Source organism: Cloeon dipterum, chromosome 2 (genome assembly GCF_949628265.1).
Source record: "Cloeon dipterum chromosome 2, ieCloDipt1.1, whole genome shotgun sequence".
Classification (NCBI taxonomy): domain Eukaryota; kingdom Metazoa; phylum Arthropoda; class Insecta; order Ephemeroptera; family Baetidae; genus Cloeon; species Cloeon dipterum.
This window is the reverse complement of record NC_088787.1, coordinates 19326530-19340645: the sequence shown is the minus strand read 5'-3', so window position 1 is coordinate 19340645 and position 14116 is coordinate 19326530. Positions and strand designations below refer to the sequence as shown.

The window sequence follows — 14116 nt, the reverse complement described above, 5'->3', positions numbered from 1 at the left end:
CAGGCTTTCTTCACGATGATCAAAAAATCGTATGATACTCCTCTCTATCTATATGAGTTGAGAAATAACTTTCAGTGTAGCATATGCTCATCTGGCAAGGATTTTTGGCTCCAAATCTCTGCTTTCCTTACAATACTTCTAACGTTGATATTTTTTGATTTGACGTTGCCACGTGTCATTTGATGAAACCTGAGATGTTTCATTAGGATCGAGAAAATGTAAAAATGAGCACTCTTCTCTCTTCAGGATATTATTCTAACTCATTCTAAATTTAACGCACTTTATTTTCTCTAGGATCATAATATGTAATATTATGCAATTTTAATTTATTACTGAGGTTACTGGTGAAAAAAATTGAAGACAGAGAAACATAAAGCTGCATGAGATTATATTGAATTCATTTAGCGTGATTTACCAGAAAAAGACAAGGAATATGAAATTTTACTTCTCGTGGCCTCGTATCAATTTCATATTCAATCAATACAACAGAAAATTAAAAAACTAAAATTCATCCAGTTAAAATAAGGATTTGTTCATAAAAAACAAACAGCTTGTTAAGTTTTGCGTATAAATGGTGTTTATTTTTAAGACTGCTCCCATGAACACTGCACTATGGCGATACAAGTCGAGATATCTTTCTGAACATGCATGCAATCAAGCTCTTGCTTGAGTAACGTTACAATAATACTGAAAAAATATAAGTGCTTAGGAAAAAATACAATCTTGTGAAGTGGAAAATTATCTTGCTTTAGGAAAACAAAGATATCAGCTCACAATGATCACAAGTTTAATATGTATAAATGGAAATTTAATCAAAAGCGTTGTGTGAAATAGTAGCGAAATGGATCATATCAACATCAAATTATTTTCATCCATACATACCATGCGGAATATATATACAAAATATTAATTTAGCATTTCTTTCAACGAAAATAAGTGATTCAAATAAATACAGTGCTCTAATCAGTTTGAACTTGATTGAGAGCATAAATACGGTACAAAACTCTCTTCGCCATGCGCGTAATTAAATATTTCCAAAGGCAATGTTCATTTTGTTGACGGGGGTGACTCAAAACTTCAGGAGGGGTGATGACTATTAAGTACTTATCAGAGCTCATTAGAGCAAAATTTTACCTTTTAAGGGCACAATTTTTCTTCTGCCTTCCAGGCTTTTACTGAATAAATTGTAACTCATGTACTGCATCCAGAATAGCTGCACATTTGTACAGAGCACAAGCAATGCCACTCACGCACCGTTCACCAAGCGAATCAAAATGATAAGTCTGAATGAAAGTGCAAGAGAGCAGTTTGAACTAATTACATGCTTCCCAAGGCAAGATTGAAACAATAGCAAAGCATGGATAGGAAGCAACAACGTCTCTCACTAAAAATGACACCAAAAATGACGTGAACGCAGATCTCTTGCTGACGAATAGTCAATTGACGCACAATTATTGCCACAGACCAGCGTAGTTGCCATACAGATTTGCCGGCAAAGGGCCGCCGGCCGTGAACAGTCTCGTCCCCGATGGATCGTAGCAATGTGTGTAAATGGCAGGCGTGTATTTTATGTGCTGTATTACGTCCATAAACTCTTCATCAGGGTACTGGAACAAATATACAAACAATTTAAGTTTAACACAGGCAAAGCTTACTATAATAGAGTTGCAAGACACCCAAGACACATATGAGCTTGTATGAAAATTTCACATTGTTGTTCTAATTTGAGAGAAATTCCATGTGAAAACTAGAAAAAAACTTTTTTTGTAAATAAAGCCACCGCCAAATCTTGGCGTTCAACCGTAACAAGTTAAAAAAAATACTGTACATCATTAAGACTTGTCTTAACTTTTACTTTAAGTTTTAAGAGAAGTAGCTAAAAAAAATTTAATTTGCATAAGCTTTGAGGAAAATAGTAATTTTAGTTTGAATTGGTTTCAAAAATTTTTAATCCGATAATTTTAGCGATTTGTGAAGGCTTGCAAAAAATTAATGTGAATACTGTGAGCTTTACTTACCACCCAACCTTTAGACGCTTTGAGAGCCACAGTTCTAGTTTGGTTCAGACTTGACTCCATGTACTTGCCAGCCTTCAGATCGTAGAACATGAGGACGCCAACGCCCGTGCCAATAGTGAGTATGTCGCCAAGAAAACTGGCCGATCTTATTCCTACAACAAATCAGGGTTTGATGAAAAGGCGATCAATTGACTAAAAGGCTGAAATAACCGCCCTCTTCTACATTTTTTGCAGAAAATTTGTATCTAACAAAAATCCTAGGGAAACAAAACCCTTAAAATATTAAAATATAAAAATAATTACCAAATAACTGCTCAAGATAATTTTTTTTAACTGTAACATTATTTGCTTAGGATTTTCAAATCAACGTTGAGAAATCAATAATTTTAAAAATAGCTTGGATTAAAAAAATAGTTGTCCACTTTTGACCTGCATTCTGAAAAATCTGTACATTACAGCAGTTTCTTTTTAAAATCCGGTTGTGGTAATAATTGTACGGACATTAGCAAACAAATAGGCGAAACTTTTGAACGTACCACAGCCACTATAACGTGACGGGACCTTCTTGATGGGCTGTAGGGTGCGCGGGTCGAGCAGCAGGGTGTAGGAGCGACAGCCAACGGCATACATGCCCGTGTCCTGCACCGCGAGGCACACGTTCTCCTGGCACGAGGGCAGTTTACGCGACAGCTTCTGCTTGAAATTGTGCGCGTTCCAGATGTGGATGAAGCCATTGAGCGAGAGGGCGGCCACCTCCTCGAATGCCTTGTTGTACGTTATTGCGCGCACCTTCACAGGATTGAGAAAACCACATTATTTTTATAAAAAAATGTGTCCTTTCGTAATAACTATTTTTTAATTTTATTAATTTATTGCAATTTAAATTTGTTTAAATATGCCAGAATTAATAACCGAGATTATGGTTTTTATTTGATTTAGAGTATTATTTTATTTACCTTCGGAAAAACACGCTGAAAAACAGCAAACCATTTATTTTACGTGGAATAGTTTAAACATTTAGCTGATCACTTCAACTTGCATACAAATACGTGCCATAAAAAGAAATGGCATAAAATCCAGCGGAGCAGAGTAATTGAAAAGCACCTTTTGCGCCGACTTGCAGTCTTTCACCGACACGGGAACGATTGTCTTGTAGTTGGGCACATCAGTCGCCTCGGCCTCCTTCACTGGCAGCTCATCGCGGATGCGCCACAGCGCAATCCGTGTGTCCCGCGAGCCCGACACAAGGAACTGGTCGTCCAGCCAGCACATGTCGAACACCCAGTCTCCGTGCGCTCCCTGCATTTCGAATTCGCGGCATCAGCGAGCTCGTGATCGCTGGCCGGCAACATTCGCGTGTCGCGTCAAGCTCCATACATTTTCACCTACCTCTCCAAGGCAAACGGGATCCATTGTCGGCAGTCTGTACACGGCCACCTCGCTCGAGTTTCGCGCCCCGGTCGCCAGTAGTGACCGCGAAGGGTTGATCTGCGCCGCGTGGATGCCGCACTGGCCGTCTGCGGGGCCCTGCTCTCGTCTCCCCACCAGTGACGGGATCTGGTCCAACTTCTGCGTCACCACGTCGTACACCATTATCTGTGTATTAAGATTTTATTAAAAATTCGTATTGTCTCCATTACGCATGCCTTTTAGGTGTGTTCGCGAGAGATTTGAGTCGTCTGTCATTTTCTCGTTAAAGCCTTCTTGAGTGAAAAATTTAATGTGCTTTTCTCAAAAATTTAAGTGAAAACTGGTGAAACGGACCTCTAAGCATTTACAAAATTTATTATATTTATCACAGGTTCTAATGGTGATAGAACATTAAACGGTGAGTCAAAAGAATCCTAAGTAGACGACCTTCAACTTTTTAAATAGAAAATGTGAAATTTATCCCTTTGCCATTATGGCGCTCAGGGAGCGCCTTGATGTGCCCACAATCTCGTTCCTGGGCATCCTCCAGGCGAGCAAAGGATCAAATTGTAATGTTGTATTTACAATTATTGTTTAAAAAAATTAATTAAAAATCTTCACAAATTTAAAAACCAGTTGAACAAAATTTAATGTTCTTTCATGATTGGAACTCACGATGTACTAATTTTTTAAACGCCTAGATGCCCGTTTAATGTCTGGGTTAATTCTTCATATATGAACCACCCAGTCAACATACTGAAAAATCAGCACTGTGCTCAGATATGAAGATTGAAAATAAAATGCATTATTAACTTATCAAATCTCTCGTGGAAACACCGTTCTCTCACACCATACCTTATTGCACTTTGTACCAAACACTACTTGTCGATCACTGAGCCATTGCGAACAGAACACTTTGTTCATGTTTCCAAGTTTGATATTGTGCTCTTTGAACATTTCGTGCGTCAGCATGTGTCGCGTGCCATGCTCGCAGCTCACTCTCAGTCTCTCGATGGCGTTGTAGCTTCCGTTACGCTCTCTAATGTTCAAATAATCCACAAAACTGTTTGAATACTTGACAGCCTGCATCGAGCACTCTTCGTCCTCTTCCTCGCTGTCTTCATACCGGATAAAATCGTCAGGCTTGTTGTCCGGCTTGCGATCCTTCTCTGAACGGGCGGCCGCGGCGGCCCTCCGCCGCTCCTCCAGCCGCGCCGAACTCGCGCAAGCCGGTTTGTTGCCGTAAATTGTGATCTTGCGGGACGAAGCCATCTACACAATCACAATGAAACAGTAAATTGGGAAATTAATTCACTCGCTCTTCCAAACAACTTAAGATTGACACAGAGAAGCAGCACAGACAAGCTAACCTTGGTACAGCTGATTCAGCTCCCCTGATTGCTGCGCGATGCTTTTAATCGCTTGCTTTGTTATTTAATCAGTCGGAAAGAATGTAAGACACGGATGGAGGTCGACATAACTTGGCGAGTTTCTCATGAGAAGGTGGAAAATGTAAAATTGTTCTATCAAACAGCAGCCATGTCAACAATGGAGTCAACCAGCTGTATCGATATAGATTAGCAAACACAACTGAGAGTGGACGAAAATAATTATTTTTCCTCAGTCAAAATCGATCAAAAGCTTCATACTCCATTTAAAATTAAAATATTTTCTAATTTCATATTAAATTAGGAGTGGATATTGTCAACTTTATCGTAAATATAGATATTTAGTTTGAGAGTAATCTTGTTTCAGTTGGTAGTTCTATTCGATTTAATGCTTCGTGTGTTTAGTGGTTGCTTCGGGTATATCCGTAGCAGTTGGGCATTTAAATATTTTTTCTTAGCCAGCTTTGGCCAGCACATTCATGGTTTTCTTGTTTCATCTGTTTATTGAGTTAGCAAATTATAAAAGGGATAAAAAGTAACTTAGCACAACACTTACTCACTGCTTCATAATTTTAAGATCTGAAGTGTTAACTCGGGTCTTGTAATATCTAAATATCCATGTACTTATTTGATTCCAGCACTTTGTTATGAGGGAAGAGCTGGAAAAAAAGGATTTTGACATGGGCTCTATGGAGGAGGTTTCGAAACCCGAAAAAATTGAAGATTTTGGACCTAATGTCAAGGTTCTACCATCTAATGATCAAATCAAGGAGCTGCAAACCATCCTGAGGGATAAGTAAGCGTAGGAATTAAAAATTAATGCTGATAAAAAATATTTAATTGGTTTATAATTTGAAGGAACACATCAAGGAGCGACTTTAAATTTTACGCGGACAGATTGGTGCGTTCTAAAGCAAATTTCATAATCATACTTATTGCAAAATAAATTTCCTAGATCCGACTTGTGATTGAAGAGAGTCTCAACCAGCTACCTTTCTCTAAGGTCTCCATCACGACACCAACAGGATGCAATTACGATGGACTGAAGTACGAAAAAGGAAACTGTGGAGTCAGTATTGTTCGCAGCGGAGAGGCCATGGAGCAGGTATTTATTGGCGATGTTGCAAATTGTCAGCATCACCTAAACTCTGACTGAAGGGCTTGAGGGACTGCTGCAGGTCGATAAGAATCGGCAAAATCCTAGTCGAGTCTGATGCAGACACGCATGAAGCCAGAGTCGTGTATGCCAGATTCCCAGACGACATCTCCAGCCGCAAAGTTCTCTTGATGTACCCAATTATGAGTGAGATGAGAGTGAAATTGATTATTTCTTACAATTAAGTGTTTTAACACTGACAGGTACCGGCAACACTGTAGTGAAGGCGGTTGCTGTTCTGAAAGAGCATTGTGTTCCCGAGGAAAACATCATTCTGTCCAATTTATTTTGCACTCCATTTGCTGCCAAGATTTTGACAGCGAAATTCCCTCAGGTTAAGTGTTAAATCGTGCCTAATAATTTATTTATTAACAGTCATTACATTCTAGATGGTCATTTTAACTTCGGAGATCAATTCCGTCGCGCCAAACCATTTTGGACAAAAGTATTTTGGGACAGACTAAATTCAGTGCATTTTTATCTCTTAACTGTTAATTAATTTTCACTATGATTTACAATAAATAACTGAATGAATTATATAGTAGTCAGCTTTTATTTTTCCAAGATCAAACTGACAGGTGAATTAAACAAAATAAAAATGCAGTAATCTCTTCCTGATTATGAGACAATAATTATCAAATTGGTTGATCATCGCATCGTAGCAATGAAGGCATCAATTTCTGACTCAAAGCTGTCCACCTTCAATTTGTCCTCCTTGGAATAGTTATTGAACAATCTCTGAATACTGCTGACTGTGATCATGGCACTAGGGAAAGCGACCCTGGCCTGCAACAGTCGCTCCCTCTCCTCTTGGCAGTCTCTCAGATCCTTCTCGATTTTGGTCACATCCTCATTTTTGCTTCGTGCTTCTGCCAGCATTTTCCCCAGTTCAGTGTCCTGATAGTCGACGACAGCAAAACGGGCGCAGTCGGGGTCCAAGAGGACTGATTTGTACTGTTCCAGTTTGGAAAAGAGATCAGGGTCGTCAGGATTTGCAGTGGCCACATAGGCGGTGGCTTTGTACGCCTCCAGACTCTTGCTGTATTGAGTTAGCTGCATGGTGCCAAGCCACTGCAGCAGCAGGTGCAGCTGCCGCTCCTTGACTGTCGTCAGGCTGCGTCTGTAGTTCAGGTGCAAGACCTTGATGATGTGCTTCTCCCAATCCTTTGACCCGCACTTCTTGGCTGCCACGGCCAATAGCAACAGTTTTGAGGTGGACACCAGAAGCTGAAACGAAATGATATTTTAAAAATATACCTTCAGATTTTTAAACAAAATATTTAACTTTCAAGATTGTATCAAACTTTGTCAGCTTTAAGAATTTAATGTACTGTTATTAATAGAAAACACTAGTGACGACTATTTTTTTCATATGATGATGCTAGTTAAAATATTTTGGTGTGTTCCAGTTAGAATATCACAATATTACCTCCTTTTTCTCTTTTGGCAGCTGGATACCGACAGTGAATGTTTCAAGGAAATGCTGGTAGTCATCATTGGTGACCTGTCCAATGGCATCTTCCAGCTCAGTCAAAATAGAATCAGAAGGTGACCAGACCTTCTCCATGTTCAACCCTGCCTTATCCTTTGCACAAATTATTTTGTGAACCTCCAGCAATTCCTTGTGGGCCTGCGTTAAAAAATTAATTAAGTGATTTCTACATTTAAAAATGCGTACCTTGAGTTCTGGTAGGGTTTCAGTCAGCCCTGTAGCAAGATCCCACTGCTCGTCATGCAGGAAGGCAAAGAAGCATTCTGTCGACATAGACAGATGGAGATCAGTCGCGTTGGCCAGCTTTGCCAGGTAAGCACCAAGCTGCCACAGTTTTGGGTTCTTTCTTTTGCCCAGCACCACTGCCGCTTTCTCGTAGTCACCCACGGCGATGAAACTGCGAAAATTCAATTAAATTAGCGGCAAAATCTTCCTACAGGTCGATAACTGTACCATTGCATGGCAACTTCAAAATTTCCTGTATCTTGGCTGTGCTTTCCCCAAGCGGCGAGGGTGCTTTGCAGCAGCGGGTCGTCCGCAGGCAGACGGAGGTGGCAAATGGCGACTGCCTCCTTGAACAAGCTATTCTTGCACAGGACAGAAATGGCTTCAGTCTCCTTGTGGCACAGCAGGTAGTACGAGGCCGCTTTCAGCGCATTTCCTCCCTCGACCAGCTGCTCCGCATAAGCACAACAGGTCTCCATCCAAAATCTAATCAATTGTTAAGTTGTTGTTACTTGAGGCAGAATTTGGAATTTTCTTTATTTTTTATTTCACTAAAAGTTTATATATATTTTATACCGTTTCGGGTGCTACTGTGACTTGGATGTGTCGGAAAAAATAATTTTATGAAAATTTTGACGCATGACGACCAAAATGTCTTTAAATAAAATGGCCCTTACTTGTGCGACACTGAGGGTGCCAGGGAGACGAGCCAATCGTCGAGCTTTTTGGCATTTGTGCTGTTTTTAATGACTTCCCGAGTGTCGCCTTGCCACAACCTCAAGTGGGACAGACTGAGATGGTTGCCAGCTTTCTTCAGAGCATCAGCTAGACATAAATAACATAGTTACTTTCAAAATTAAATTAATTGGTACAACCTTCTTTCTTCAACAGATCTGTGGCTTCCTCTTGCGTTTGGAAGAAGCCAAAGTGATTTTCTGAACATTCTCTTAGGCCACATTCCTCCAACAAAGCCTTTTTTCCTGGGGGCTCATGACCTTTGCCCTCCAGCAAGTGCAAGACACAGGCAATCGAATTTTTAAGGAACGACGCATTCGAGATTGGGAATAGAGAAGGCTTGGGACTGGGACTTGCGATAGGTCCCTTTGAGTCTTTAACTGTCTCTTCAGCATATTTCTTTTTTCCTCCTCCTACTTTCATGACATGTGCTGAAAATAAAATCAATAATTCACATTCATTCTTGTTCAAAGTTAATTTACCGTCGACACGCAAAGGAACTGGTACTAAAGAAGATCCTGTCTTTTCCTCTCTCAGCTCTAAAAATAAATATAATTCCAATGTATTTCTCAACTGTTACTATTCATAAAAAAATACGTGATCTGGATTGGGGTGAGTTGTCAGATGAGGTGGACGATATCTCCCAAGTTCTGCAGGTGAAGTCGGAAGCGCCGGAAACGATAATGTCCGGATGCAAGGCACTCCAGCAGCAGCTATAGACGCAGCCGACATGTTTCGTGTAGCAGGCCAGCACCTCGCCCTTGGCTGCGTCCCACACTTTGACCGACATGTCGAAAGAAGAAGACGCAAGATTGCCGCCGACGTGTGGGCTCCAGGAAAGACAGACAACTTTGCCTCCATGCCTCAACTCAGACATTGGTTTAAGAGGAAGTGAAGCTCCTCTCCATACCTTTTCTTCCCCTTCAAACAGAATTTAAATCATGAGAGATGAGGGAGAGGTAATTTTTAGTCTTGTTTGATTTTTATAAGTATTGTTGTGCGGGTCAAGTATGCCAATCTTTGAACCATACAATCTCAAAAAGATAAAGAAAATCATAAGCGCCGGAATTTTAAGATAGTCCAAGTCGAGTCTGACATTTTAACCTAGCAACAATGGATCAGAGGGTTACGTGCATCTTTCATATTTGTTTGGCCTGGGCAACAGACGCTCAGGAGAGTAACAAGGAATTCAGCTACTACATCTTGACCAATGTAATGTAGCCATTATTTCATTTTTATCATCTCATACTGTAGGGAATTGAAGGCATTTTTTCTATAGTCAAATAAACAGTATCGGAAACAATATAGAGGAAAATGCAGACTATTTTAGCTTGCTCGCTGGAGTTGTCTGTCAGAAAATCAAGACATGTCAGAAAAAATAGTTGATAACAGTCTTTCATTCCTAAAACTTTAGGTCAACTGGGACTCTGCAAATCAAATTTGCGGCATCTCAAATGCAACGCTTGCCAACTTGGAAACGCAAGAGGACCTGACGAAAGCATGGAACAATGCTCCTGTTGTGTGTGAGATCTTAAAGCCATTATAATAATTGAAATCGGAGAATTTCAAATTGTGACAGGGCCGTACTGGACATCTGCTAGTGATAACGAGCCTGGAGATTTCACCTGGGGCAACGGCAACCCGCTCTTTAATAATTCTAGCATGTGGGCTGCCAAGGAGCCCAATGACTTTGGAGCTGATCACAAAACCTGTGTCACAATGAGCGGAGGCAAGCTCTTTACGGAGCGTTGCACTTGGGCCTGGTATGTTGTTTGCGAAAAACTTATAAACTAATAAAATTCCATTATTCAAAAACAAAAAAAAAACAATCCTACCCTGTGAGAGCAATGGGGAAAGGTCATAGACGTGGATTAGCTGGTCCATGGAGCAAGAAGCAAGCCAATTCTGCTTTTTCTGGTCTTTGTCTTCAACAGCAGTGTTGCTTGGGTGCCACGTCATGTAGAAAATCATCTTCTTGTGCGACATCAGGGTGTGGACTATCTCAAGATGAGGCGCCGTGAACAATTGGATGGAGCCGTCGTCCATTCCCAGTGCAAGCAGCGTCTTGTCTGGCTTCCACGCAATGTCTTTGTGTTCTGCGAAATCTTTCATTTTAGGGTTAGAAGCTCTGATGATGATCCTCAATAGGGTCGGCTGGCTATTAGCGTCCATGTAAATGACGCTGTTGTTTTCGTCACAGGCGTAAAGGTACATCTTATCCTCCAGAGCCGGTTTGTCCTTCGAGTACACGCCAGGGCCCCAGCACACTCTGTAGACGAAAGTCTTGTGGAAATGGCGCATGATCAGAGGATCTTTGGACGCGTTCGACACAAAGCACACTCCAACTCTGCCCTCGGTGGTGCAGAAAGCCAGCTCTCCCTCTTTCTCTGGATTCCAGGCGAGGGACAGTGGTTTGCCCTGAACGAAAAGACGTTGTTTATATACTTTGGGTTAGTTGTAACACGGGAAAGCGAGAAATTTTAAGTGTGTCACTAATCTTAACCATTAAAAATCAACTTTAGTAAAAAAAATGGCAACATGAGACAGTCATGTAAGTTAGTAGTCTTGTAGGCGACAATTTTTTTCCGCAGTATTTTGTGGTGTGAATTTAGTGGGATATTTTCCACTGAACAGAAAAATGAACAAAAAATCGTTCAAGTAATTCAGTTCTTGCCTGATTTAAATGACAAAAGGTTTGACAAGACAAATTGATTGGTGGGTCATTTCTGCAATGAACTTGTCACTTAAAAAAATGTATATTTTTTTAATGACAAAAATATATTTTTTATTTATAGCAAGAAAATTAGCATAATTTTCCAATGACTAATATGGTGCTACATGACAAGGAAATCAGCTGAGTTTGAAAATAATACCTCAACCTATAAATAAACTAGTTGCAATTTGGTGCCAAAGTAAAAATTGAGGGACTTCAACATTCAACAGAGTAAATTTACATAATCATAAATGAAAATAAATATGAGGCAAACCTTTATCTTCTGCCAAATTGTGGTGGTGGTGAGTCCTGTAGAGGCACTCATATTCCAGATTCTGATCGTTTCGTCGCCCACTCCGATGGCAACTCTGCCAGGAGCAAACGGGCAAAACGCAATACAATAGACAAATCCTCCCAGAGTGGAGAAGAATGTGGCCTCTTTGGTCTTCAAATCATGTCTGATTAACAGTCTGTCCTGGGCTATGGTCCACACCACATCGCCACAGTGAGTCATGCAGAACAAGCCACGTGCGTGGTCAGAGTTGAGGAGGGTGGGCAAGGGTGTCTCTTCCTTGGGGTTCCATGAAAGAAGCTCAGCATTCGTAGAGCCAGATACAATCAAATCTGGTTTTAGGAAAAGCAGGGGCTGCTTCAACAAGCCTTGGGACTTCTCCCCTGGCTTTATCTTCACTAAACCACTCAGAGACCTGAGTTTAATGAGTTAATATTTATGTTCATTAAATAAGGGGAAAAATTACTTGCTTGGTATCTGAAAAATCTTTTCAGAAATGCCATTGTTCCAAATAATGATTTTCTGGTCAATGCCACTGGATGCTAAAATGCTAGTCTCTGGGCACCAGGAGAGGGAAACAACCGATTTGTCATGGCCACGCAGTCTGCTTTTGATGCTTCCCAGTCCTGCAAAAACTAGATAAGATGACCACTTCAGTTAATTACACAAGAGCACCATTGATGTTTAAAATGCAGATGAGGCCGTCTTTGCAGCCAACAGCAACAATATCTGCATCAACAGGGCTGCATTTCAAGTCAAAAGGTTGCAGTCTAGAGGTAGATGTCAGCATTCTCTGCGTTCTAGTCGTGTTTCGGACCAAATCCCATACAACCAGCTGCCCAGTAACATCTGTTGACACTAACTTGAGATCACCAAGTTTGGTCCAATCAAGATTAGTGACAGCAGAGCCCTGTAGATGCGAGCAAAAATTATTTTCATTTTATTTATTTTAAATTATAAGAAATGCATACATGTTCTTCATGCTTTTGGACCAGATCAAGTGCTTGTGTATCCCATATAGCAACAAAGAAATCATCTGAAGCAGATGCTAGTAAATAATTCGGCAGGTCTTCGTTCAAAGGCCTGTTAGACCAAGATACAGTAGTTATCTTCTTCTTGTGGGCATTGGGTATCAAGTTGAAGTTAGGGCATGGCGCACATCCTTCAGAAAAATCAATGGAGTTGATCAAAACCAAGCCGTTCCTGCTGCCATAAGCCAGAGTGCCATCAGGGGAACAGTCTGCGACTGTTGATAAGTACCAATTTGGTGCAGGAAGCAAAGCCGGTTGGCTCATGGCTAGAAAATTAAGAAATTCTTGATATTATTATAAGTATTGCAAAATGTTTAAGTTTAATTTAATTTTGGAGGGAAAATTTACCATAGATATGTATTTAATGTACACATGATATATGTAAGTTTGCATTCACTTATACATTACATATACATATTAAGGAAAAGTCAGTTTTCGCCACCCCGAGTTTAACATGGGATTCTCATAAGAACTGGCGAGATGTGTAACCCGGCAGAAACTGTAACTTTACCATAGATATACCATGACTGTATGATGTAATATGCATAAAATTATGTATATGGTGCCGTGACAGTGGGCGAACAGTTCTTGCAGGGAAACAAATAGAGGGCGTTTTACCATTTTAGTTGAGAAAGGCGACACCGATCAAGTTAAATATAATCAAGGAACATCACTTGAACATCTGGTGATGATTTGACACAGAGTTCGTGACTTTTCCATTAGATGGAGGGCCAGTGGGTGGCATAAAAACTTATTCCCAAGGTACTTTTTCCCGGTTTATTGCCACTTTTTCGGCAACCACGAAAGACTGATACGAGTCATTTTGAAAATCTTTTTTGCTCATGATGGTTAACTTTTCTCTTCAATTAAGGTAATGAACCCGTTTTAAAGCATCAAAACTTGAAAATTGAGTGATTTTATCGCTACTTGAAATCTGTGTTTCCCTACCGCAATCCATTCTTATGCCCGATTATACCGCGTATCTCACTAACTAAGGCGGTAACATTTTATAATTAACCGGGAATACATTTCTTAATGCCAGAGGAGTGCATTGGTTGATAAGAAAATATGATACATTGTTTAGGCCAATCACAGAGTGGCTAAAACACAGTTTCTAGCATCAAGGTGTATGCCTACTGTCACGGCACCATACATACATATCATACGTCTATGTATGTAACAAGGTAATATTTTGTGTAGATAATATGTATGTATATGTATGTGTGTGTGTATAATATGTATCTATTATTTTCGAACATACATACATGCTGCATAAATATGTGTGTATGCACATAAATTTGAGTACATACACATATTTCGACATAACAACATAATGTATGTATGATATCTATGTACATTATGTTGTTATGTACATACATACATATTGTTGTTTTAAAACATACTTGCGAAAAGTTAAGTTGTCAATGGCCACAGCAGAGGAAATAACGAAAACCAAATTCAGAAGCTCGTGAAGAGTGAAACGTTTCGTCTTCACTACTTTGTCTTATTGTTAGTCGTCTCAGTTGGTCTTTGCACGCTGCCTTATTGTTAGTGTGGTGAGTGCCTACTGCCTCAGCCCTGTTGAACAGACATACAAACAGACAATGTCGAATTCGGAATTTTCCTGGTATCTATCAAGACGAGACAGCAGAGAGC

The 14116-nt window shown here is 40.2% G+C and overlaps 5 protein-coding genes across 6 annotated transcripts in view; 2 read left to right on the top strand and 3 right to left on the bottom strand.

The window, feature by feature from the left end:
- Window positions 1-14116, bottom strand: part of LOC135938098 (cytochrome b-c1 complex subunit 8) — a 36093-nt gene that overhangs the window by 10886 nt on the left and 11091 nt on the right. The gene's annotated exons all lie outside the window — the stretch shown is intronic.
- DCAF12 (DDB1 and CUL4 associated factor 12-like protein) lies at window positions 552-4999 on the bottom strand. 2 transcript variants are annotated; one of them, XM_065477389.1, is made up of 7 exons: window positions 4799-4999; window positions 4284-4700; window positions 3396-3614; window positions 3123-3317; window positions 2555-2807; window positions 2019-2170; window positions 552-1607 (listed from the first exon to the last, which is right to left on the bottom strand). In XM_065477389.1, exons 2-7 carry the CDS (start codon window positions 4698-4700, stop codon window positions 1452-1454), a joined length of 1392 nt encoding a protein of 463 aa, XP_065333461.1. In that variant the 5' UTR covers window positions 4799-4999; the 3' UTR covers window positions 552-1451. The 2 variants fall into 2 exon arrangements, with proteins under 2 accessions (XP_065333461.1, XP_065333462.1); XM_065477390.1 differs by having other exon boundaries at window positions 3408-3614.
- Window positions 5227-6513, top strand: kri (krishah). Its single transcript, XM_065477393.1, has 7 exons — window positions 5227-5351; window positions 5455-5612; window positions 5675-5717; window positions 5772-5921; window positions 5975-6119; window positions 6176-6306; window positions 6362-6513. The coding sequence occupies exons 2-7, from the start codon at window positions 5464-5466 to the stop codon at window positions 6434-6436; spliced, it is 693 nt and encodes a 230-aa protein (XP_065333465.1). The 5' UTR covers window positions 5227-5351; window positions 5455-5463; the 3' UTR covers window positions 6437-6513.
- LOC135935228 (gem-associated protein 5-like) lies at window positions 6505-14107 on the bottom strand. The gene is made up of 14 exons (XM_065477388.1): window positions 13864-14107; window positions 12401-12726; window positions 12105-12339; window positions 11896-12055; window positions 11412-11844; window positions 10260-10842; window positions 9022-9345; window positions 8907-8963; window positions 8565-8855; window positions 8367-8514; window positions 7918-8175; window positions 7651-7861; window positions 7402-7602; window positions 6505-7199 (listed from the first exon to the last, which is right to left on the bottom strand). Exons 2-14 carry the CDS (start codon window positions 12722-12724, stop codon window positions 6621-6623), a joined length of 3804 nt encoding a protein of 1267 aa, XP_065333460.1. The 5' UTR covers window positions 12725-12726; window positions 13864-14107; the 3' UTR covers window positions 6505-6620.
- On the top strand, window positions 9381-10247 carry LOC135935232 (uncharacterized). The gene is made up of 3 exons (XM_065477394.1): window positions 9381-9636; window positions 9839-9947; window positions 10004-10247. Exons 1-3 carry the CDS (start codon window positions 9538-9540, stop codon window positions 10216-10218), a joined length of 423 nt encoding a protein of 140 aa, XP_065333466.1. The 5' UTR covers window positions 9381-9537; the 3' UTR covers window positions 10219-10247.

Bases quoted from the DNA above. Each gene is read 5' to 3' on its own strand.
- LOC135935232 (XM_065477394.1), top strand. From the start codon at position 9,538: ATGGATCAGAGGGTTACGTGCATCTTTCATATTTGTTTGGCCTGGGCA. The intron at 9,637-9,838 runs GTAATGTAGCCA...CTAAAACTTTAG, and splicing joins GCTACTACATCTTGACCAAT to GTCAACTGGGACTCTGCAAA. The intron at 9,948-10,003 runs GTGAGATCTTAA...AAATTGTGACAG, and splicing joins GAACAATGCTCCTGTTGTGT to GGCCGTACTGGACATCTGCT.
- DCAF12 (XM_065477389.1), bottom strand. From the start codon at position 4,700: ATGGCTTCGTCCCGCAAGATCACAATTTACGGCAACAAACCGGCTTGC. The intron at 3,615-4,283 runs GTATGGTGTGAG...CTTAATACACAG, and splicing joins TTGGTACAAAGTGCAATAAG to ATAATGGTGTACGACGTGGT. The intron at 1,608-2,018 runs GTAAGTAAAGCT...TATTTGTTCCAG, and splicing joins AAGCGTCTAAAGGTTGGGTG to TACCCTGATGAAGAGTTTAT.
- kri (XM_065477393.1), top strand. From the start codon at position 5,464: ATGAGGGAAGAGCTGGAAAAAAAGGATTTTGACATGGGCTCTATGGAG. The intron at 5,922-5,974 runs GTATTTATTGGC...CTCTGACTGAAG, and splicing joins GCGGAGAGGCCATGGAGCAG to GGCTTGAGGGACTGCTGCAG. The intron at 6,120-6,175 runs GTGAGATGAGAG...TAACACTGACAG, and splicing joins CTTGATGTACCCAATTATGA to GTACCGGCAACACTGTAGTG.
- LOC135935228 (XM_065477388.1), bottom strand. From the start codon at position 12,724: ATGAGCCAACCGGCTTTGCTTCCTGCACCAAATTGGTACTTATCAACA. The intron at 8,964-9,021 runs GTATTTTTTTAT...ATTTATTTTTAG, and splicing joins CTCACCCCAATCCAGATCAC to AGCTGAGAGAGGAAAAGACA. The intron at 7,603-7,650 runs GTACGCATTTTT...TTTTTAACGCAG, and splicing joins AAACCCTACCAGAACTCAAG to GCCCACAAGGAATTGCTGGA.